The 8,248-nt window shown below is 43.0% G+C and overlaps 1 protein-coding gene across 2 annotated transcripts; it reads right to left on the reverse strand.

Annotated features, from left to right (window-relative positions):
• Window positions 1-955: 955 nt before the first annotated feature.
• On the reverse strand, window positions 956-6,867 carry SOD2 (superoxide dismutase 2). Of its 2 annotated transcripts, none has more exons than XM_057406884.1 (5): window positions 6,736-6,867; window positions 5,436-5,638; window positions 4,432-4,548; window positions 2,624-2,803; window positions 956-1,468 (listed from the first exon to the last, which is right to left on the reverse strand). In XM_057406884.1, the coding sequence occupies exons 1-5, from the start codon at window positions 6,762-6,764 to the stop codon at window positions 1,323-1,325; spliced, it is 675 nt and encodes a 224-aa protein (XP_057262867.1). In that variant the 5' UTR covers window positions 6,765-6,867; the 3' UTR covers window positions 956-1,322. The 2 variants fall into 2 exon arrangements, with proteins under 2 accessions (XP_057262867.1, XP_057262868.1); XM_057406885.1 differs by having other exon boundaries at window positions 5,436-5,635; window positions 6,736-6,841.
• Between the last annotated feature and the right edge of the window lie 1,381 nt (window positions 6,868-8,248).

Genomic DNA, 8,248 nt, shown 5'->3' on the forward strand with positions numbered 1-8,248 from the left:
CGTGGGAGTTGCATTCTTTTCAATTCTCCTCTCCGTCCCTCTGGGAGTAGGGGGAGGGAAAGAAGGGGGGGGGAAGTGAGCGAACGAGTTACCTGACTGGGTTTAAACCACGACAATCTCACCAGCCGCAGCTTTGGTTAGTGACTAAACACTGCTCCTATGGTGGTGGTAGTTGCTCTCCCTGCATCTGCTAATGAAAGACATTTCTTTCTTCATAGACACTTCTCCCCTTAATCTAACTTATTACTTCATAAGAGCAGCCTAGCAGTATGGTACTGTAAGGCTGTTCCTTGTTTCCCTGAGAATCCATCCTGAACTTAAAGAAGCATACTGAGAAAGCTCAAAGAAAACTCACAAGGCACTATGCATGCCTGTAGCATCCAGCCAGAAATGCTTGCAACAAAATTAGTAAAAAAAGCCCAACCAAAAAACCAAAACACATGATTTCTTTTTCAAGCTCGCTCAGGCACGCTCTTTTACACCACAGAGTACTTCATTCCCACCTCAAGCTTAAGTTAAACTTGTTATAACTGCTTCAGGAACACAGGTACACAGAGACAATTTATAATTCAAACATGCATGTCATCAGCCTCAAAGGATGTTTTAGTACGCTCCTGAACAGCTAGTATGAAACCAGTTCACATGCTGACATTTAGTTCCCCTAAGAACAAGTTAGCCTGACACAGGACTGTAGTGTCTTGCCCAAGGTAACACTTCTAGTGCATCAGTGCAAGACATGAAGATCTTATGTAAGAGGTGGTAGGGATGGCTGAAGGCAGTCAAGTCAGGCAGGCACAGACACCTATTGCCCCTTTCATCTACCTTTTTAATCTGGAAGAAAGCTCCACAGGTGTAATACAGCAAATTACAAAAGGTGTTCCTCTTCTCCAGTAATTTTTAAATTAAGTAACTGGATCAGCTATTATTAAAAATCAGTCTCTCACAGACAGCTATAGAAGATTCTTCTTTAGAGTTTTATTTCTTTATAGCAACATTAGTACATATTTCCACATACGTATTTTAGTGCAACAAGGAAATCCATTACCTCATAAAGCTTCAGCAAGGTGATCTATGTTTCTATATGCAATGGAAAAGATTTGAAATGTCTCCCTTTGTTGCACAACATTTTAAAGCTTCAAAACTCTAAGTAAACACCTTCCATAGAATTAAACAAGCAGACACTTTGCTTGATTATGAAATGCTTTTGTTGGATGAGCTAAGTGAGAGTAGAGCAATTCATTTGTAAGCCACAGGCACTACTACAAGAGTGGTATCAGAGTAGAAGTGGTGACATTTTAGAAGTCTGTGCAAGAATTCCAACTCTACTTTTTGCAATCTGCATATCTTGAAGATACGTTATCCCAGTTGATCACATTCCAGATGGCTTTCAAATAATCAGGTCGAACATTTTTGTACTGAAGATAATAAGCGTGTTCCCATACGTCAATTCCTAGCAAAGGAATGAGACCTATAAAAAAAAAAAATATATATATATATAAAGGGGTAGGTGGTGTAGATCTCTGAAAACACACTTTATATGCAAAGTCTTGTAGCACATCCCTAAGATGCACCCGATTTCTGAGTCTTTACCTGCAGGAGACAAAGAGCTCTCCAGCAGAGAGGTGCTTACTGCAACATTTTACAGAACTGTTTGCTCTCCACACAAACACTGAATAAACTGAAAGAGCTGATCAAGATAAACACCTACAAACACTCTAGAACTGGCCTGAAGAGATAACTGAAACCACTGTTTCTTTAATGGGGAGTTTTCAAGGGGGTAGGAGTGAAATTTACCCTCATTATGCTGTATGACCCTACTATACTATTTTTTTTTTCCCTACTGATAAGCAATACATGGACTGCTGACAGTACATGAAATTCTTTGCCAGAACATATTTTAAAGATACCTATAACAGGATTTGGACTAACAGCCACTCCAGGCAGGACTGTTATCAGTTACAACCTCTTCCCTCTGTGGAGGGTGTCCAGCCTGCCATCAATACTTCTAGGTTTCTCTAAGCAAGTAAAATTATCTTCAAAAGTCATCACTGCCCATATTACATTGCTTGCCTAGCTGTACTACTTATCCACATCCCAAAGTTGATTAAACTGACACTCATTAGTCTTTACAAATATTAAGGAAGCAGATTAAAGCATTCTCTTTTAACCCCAGAGTTACTATGTCCACATTCCCCTCTCCTGTTGTCTGGCCTACACTGACAGTTCTGTGAACAGCCCCTCTGCCAGACAAAAACTAAAGGCAAGAGGCTTAGTCTTCCTCAATACAGGCAAACTACTCCAGTTACTCCAAAAACCACAAAGAAGCCCAAGCTAAAATTATTGTCTGAGTGCACTTTCACAATATGCCCCATCTACTTCCCCTTAGACTAGACAGACTTTAAACCCTACTGCTCTTCACAGTTTTTAAGTCCTGCGTTACAAATGCTGTTTTAAAAACTGCAACTGCTTTTTGCTTTTGCTAGTAGCAATATCTGGTTTTCCAGCCCTATTTACCCAACAATTTCTTCTCAGCTTTTTCCCCCACAAGCCCCTTTTCAGATTTCATACACTTGCCTATGAAATCTACAAAGAGAAAAGCAGAGTGGAAGGAAAGAAACCTGACCTGTTGTTCCTTGCAATGGGTCTTGATTTGCACAAGCTGCTATTTGTAGGCGCTGCTGCTCCTTGTTATAGCCAAGCCACCCCCAGCCTGATCCCTGAACACCAACAGATACAGCTGTCAGCTTCTCTTTGAAGTTTGCAAAGGAACCAAAGTCACGCCTGATAGCGTCCATCAATTCTCCTTTAAAAAAAAAAAAAAAGATACAAAAAGCTCATAGAACATCGGGTGTCACCTGAAATAGAAGGAAAGAGGAGGAGTAGCATTTGGGCTCTGTGGGAAGGAAGTGTCTAGACAAGCAGAGCAGTTGCATCATTAATTAAGTCCTATCCCAATCTGCTTAAGAGGGTAAGCAGACCAGAAAGAAATTGGTGGAACAGTCAAACACACTGTCCTCAAAGACACAGTGAGGGTGCTGTCAACTGGATATTCAAGGAAAGAAGGTAAGGAGCTAGTCTCCATATCTAAAAGGACAACACTAAGTGGCTGTGACTTGTCTCAGTACAAAGAAATATGTGGGCATCTTCAATATCAGTATAATGAACCTACACATAGTAAGAGGCATTTAACCACTTCCCTCAGATTTTAGGTTTACATTTGCTTCTACAGTTAAGTAATCTACCTGATGAGTAAGTTCCATGATAAGATCCCTTATTTACTATTATTAAGATAATCTGTGCTGGGGCAAAGGAAGCAGAAATCAGTATGCTTAGTGTAACAATACACTGTCAAACTACTTTCTTTCCCCTACACCCTAACACACTTGTGGTTTCCAGATACTTAAGAGTTTAAAACCTGAAGGTGGCTATATTCCTAATTAGCACATGTAAGAATACTTCATACAGTGCAATGCTGCAGAATTCTTCATTCCTTTCACCATCAGCTGGTCTTGAAAATCTCCTGGAAATAGCTGCAAATGCATCTTAAGCCAGGCTTTAGCAGGGTTCCTACAAAAACCTTGAGCCATTCAGTCAGAACTGAAAGACTGACCTTTCAGACTCACTGACTTCCACAGAAACTTCACACAAGTTGGGAGAGAAAAATCAAGGCTCTAAAGCATCTTTTCTGATAATACAATCTGAAAACAAGCTGTATCAGAAATGGACTTACACCAGAATTGCTATTTTATGCTCTAGTCTGAAGCAGATCATCTTTGTACTTCCATCGTAGAGTCAGAAGTCACAAGCAGATGTCACCTATGAACACTGAACCAGAGTACAAAGCACCTGAAGCCCACTAATTTACAGACATACAAACCTCACTCAAAATCCTCAAGTTCATCACAAAAACTTTTCTGAGATCTGGGCCTTTACCTTTAATTGCAGGTCATTTGCAGATAATCACTACTCTATCCTCCCACAAAGGGAATTTCTTCATTTAGGCTTTAACTGCTAAACTATCCCTATTCAAATTGGAGCATAAAATCCATCCACTAGGCTGGATGGCCTGCAGAACATTTCTTCCCTTTCTGTGAACTGAGCACACATGGCAGCTCGACTAGCATAGCTTTGTACAACTATTTTCTATTACAAAGACAGAAAGGACAAGATAAAGCAATACCCAAGTATTTTGCAGGGTACACATAATCACCTTTAGAAATTAAAAATACTTAACACAGAGCTAGCTTTTTATATTCTCAGCTTGCATTCAAAAACCCTGAACTCCTCAGAAGTGTGATAACTGTCATACAGAAAGGCCAATTAACTCTTAAAAAATAAAGATCCCTTAGACTCTTTCAAAGAGAAAAAAAAATTGTTAGTTCTACTGGACAATTAAAACTGATGCAACAAACCACAGTAAGAAGCACTAACCTTTAGGCTCTCCTCCTCCATTAGGAGAAAGGTTTGTCCAGAAGATGGTGTGATTGATATGACCCCCACCATTGAACTTCAGTGCAGGCTGAAGTGACACCTGAGCTGTAACATCACCTAAGGAGGCAGCAGATGAAACTACATAAATAAAAACATCATCATCACCATAGCAATCATTAACACAAGGCCTCCATCAATCTCCAAAATCTTTCAAGTTTTATTACTAAGAAGATTTTTGTCAACAGACAGAAGTGAGTCTACACAGTAATTCTTTCTAGAGGTAAGCTGATACTCTTCAGAAAAGACCACAACAGAGAATACTCTACCTTCTTAAAAATGCGCACACATTATTTCATGTATTTTCATCAGTCTGACTGAAAGATCAAAAAATTCCATGGCTTGTTGCATATTTTAGTGTCTCACACCAGCATGTGACCGACATGACCCCTTAATCTGAGCCAGTGGCATAACTGACACTCAAATTCAGATCTCTTCACTGGGCATTTCATACATTGACTGCACATTTGTTTTACCTCCATCTGTAGTCAACCAAGATTATTTCACAAGAATCGGCAGATCTTCTGACGTGAAAACCATCGAGGTGCATGAATTTTGCTTTATATAAGTTTATTACTAACCTTTCATTACAAAGTATTTGTTTAGTAGAATGACTGCAATTTCCTACTGACTCCATCTTCCCTTTAAGTTATGTAATGTAAATATGGACTAAATCCACAGCAGTCAATTTCCTTCTACTTTTACAGTACTACAAAGAACAGAATCCATGCTTTTCAGTTACATCTCGTTTGCTTACCAGCACCACTGAAGTTTACAAAAGCTTGTTTGTAATATTTCACTTTATGAAAAAGAAAACTAGAGTTACAGAATCTGAAAAATTTAAAAGAAACTGTTTCCCCTAGAAAGAAGGGCCACCCATTTTTTTCCTCCTATATCATCTGTGTGAACAAGTTTCCATCTCATCTGTTGACTATGAACAGACAAACCTTTTGCCAGCGCCTCTTTGTACTTCTCCTCCGCAACATTCAGGTTGTTCACATAGGTAGCATGATGTTTGCTGTGGTGCAGCTGCATGATCTCTGCACTAATATGAGGCTGCAGAGCACCATAGTCGTATGGCAAGTCAGGAAGAGTGTGCTTTTGCCTAGAGGCCAAGCATCCCAATGGTGCTACCACCTTGGCACTGCTTCTAGAAGAGGAAAAAAAAAAACAAACCAGAAGTAGTATTTATTCAGGACTTGGGCTTCACTGAAGCAAACTATGAGTTATGGTCACTGCTTAAGTACATGGGGTGGTATCTTAGGTCAAATTGCCATTTTTCAGGAGCTCAAAGCAAGCACACTCTCCTGCTTAACTGCAAAGATAAATTCACATAAAGGTCACAGATACGGGGCTTTGCAACTTAAAGCTACCACTTATCAAACCAAGCCCCCCAAGCCACAGCAGTCACACGCCCTCCCATGCATAACGGCAAGGCAGGGGCAGGAATGGATAAGCCAGCAGTCACACGCTGACATTCAAAGCTTCACCTAATCGTTATTACTCTAAAACAGAAGCCCAGATGTCCCTTCACTGCCCTCCCCTCACCATACACAAGGTGCCTGTACTGGAAACAAAAAGGCTGAAAACCCCACGGGGTCACGAGCCTCTGGCAGCGTTAACACCAACACACGTGCTTCCTCGTCCCTGTGGTGGGTATCGCACACAGAATGCACTGCGCTACATGACGACAGAGCAGCCGCGGTGTCCAGCCCAGAACACTATGCGGGTTCTGGTCACCCTTCCCCGTTCTAACACCTCGCACTTGTTACGAGACATGACAATGACCACGATGAAAGGAGAACCGCTGGGCCGAGAGGAAGGTCAATTCCTGAGGCCCTTTTGTGTTTCGCTGGTGACCTTGGCAGGAACAAGGAACAAAACGAGCAAAACCCCCGCGCCCCTGACAACTGGTCGAGCTCGGGGACCCCCGCTAGGAAGGGCTGCCCGCACCCTGGCAGGCGGCGAGAGGCCCTGGGTGGAGGGCGAGGGCAGGAACCGGGTGGGTGAAATGACGTCCGTCAGCAGCCCCCCGGCCGGCGCCGAGCAGCGCGGAGCAGCACGCAGCAGCGCGACCTCCCGCCTCCCGACATGGCGGGGAGCCGCTGAAGGGGCGACCCCACCGCCGCCCCCTCCTCCCCCTCCCACCGCTCGGCTGCACGCTGCGGGCCCCTCACCGACATTAGCTCTCCCACGCACACATGCATGCACACACACAGACACACACACACACTCCGCCGTTCCCACCTGCCCGCAGAGGCCAGGCGGCACAACATGGCGGCGATGTCGCGGCGGGCACTACACCTACGGCGCAACCGCGTCCTGGCCCGCCTCCGGCACCGCCCGCTCCCGAAGGGCTGAGCTTAGCGGTGTGGTTGCACTTCTTCAAACTGAGGGAAAATACCGGTTTATTGACACTCTACGTAGCACATTATCATAAATAGAACCACTATATAGAGCTGTTATCTTAAAACTCAGGCCTGCGGCGCTGCGAGCCGAGGCGAGCAGCCGCCGCGGAGGAGGACGAGCTCGGCTAGAGTCTCTACCGAGCGGAAAGCCGCCTGGCAGCAGCTGTGGCTGTTGCTCGGCTGCAGGGCAGCAGGGAGGGTACAGCAGCACAAGACCGCTGCATTAACCTCTCAAACCTGCTCGAGACGTGTTTCTGTCAGTCCACTGACAGCAGAGTTTACAAATACCTTTTCGGCTATTTTGGCTACGGCTTACTTTTTTTGATTCACCTCTGTTCTTCTCCTCGCTGTTGGGTGCATCTTGTTTGCCAGAATCAGGTTTCCTCCTGGTAGGAATTCAACAGCCTTTAGTGCTGATGGAAATCCTTCATTCGGGTACCTTCACCCCCATCACCTAGAATAATCAGTATAGTAAGTGCAAACAAGTTCGAAGACCCATTAAGATTTGGTTCTCCAGGAAGGTCGGGGAGGAGAACTCTTCAGACAAGTTCAGAGGCACCCTGAAGACAAGACAAACGGGTAAAATTTGGACTGTATGGAATCATCTCTGCTACCACAAAACCCTCCATGTTTTGGGTTTTCTTTTTAGATAAACACGTATATCCCAGAATCTTACAGAACCCATGTCTACCAGACTATAAAGAAAAACGAGTTACAAAAATTCATTGGGGCTTAGGTCTGAACAACCTTGTTGAAAATAGATTACCTCATCTTGGAAACTGACGGGAAACACACCTGGAGAGACCCAGCCACACAGGGCATCTCAGCCTATTGTCTGAAATCTATCAACAGGAGGTTTGGAAATAAGATTTCCCCTGAATGCTGAAAGTACATACAGCAAGATTTAGGCAATACCCAATTGTAAAGAGCAACATGTTGTATTTATCAGTGATTAATGAAATAATACTCTGTTAAAATGAACCAACTACATTCAAGATTGTTAAATGTCCTAATATAGGCACTGGCAGGCAAGATCACAAATATTATACATACAGAAATGCTAACCTGCCATTCATTAATGCATTGCAGTATGATCTCCATGAAAGCAAGTCTTTTATAGCACTCATTTTTTATTCACTGGCACAGCTGCTGAGTTGCTTTCATTATGAGAAACCAAAAAATCACCTCAGCCTGCTCCTTTAGAAGATACCCTCTAAGCAGAGAATGACAAGGGTAATGCCCTACCCTGCCTCACAGTTATTTTCCTTCAATTAGTTAAGCTAGCTTCCAGTCTGAGACTAATTTGTATTTCTATTTATAGTTCTTTAGCTAAACTTTAATTTACTATTGAA

The sequence above is a fragment of the Pezoporus wallicus genome, unplaced genomic scaffold (genome assembly GCF_028554395.1).
Source record: "Pezoporus wallicus isolate ANWC-B61680 ecotype Strahan unplaced genomic scaffold, APGP_CSIRO_Pwel_v1 scaffold_6362, whole genome shotgun sequence".
Lineage (NCBI taxonomy): Eukaryota > Metazoa > Chordata > Aves > Psittaciformes > Psittacidae > Pezoporus > Pezoporus wallicus.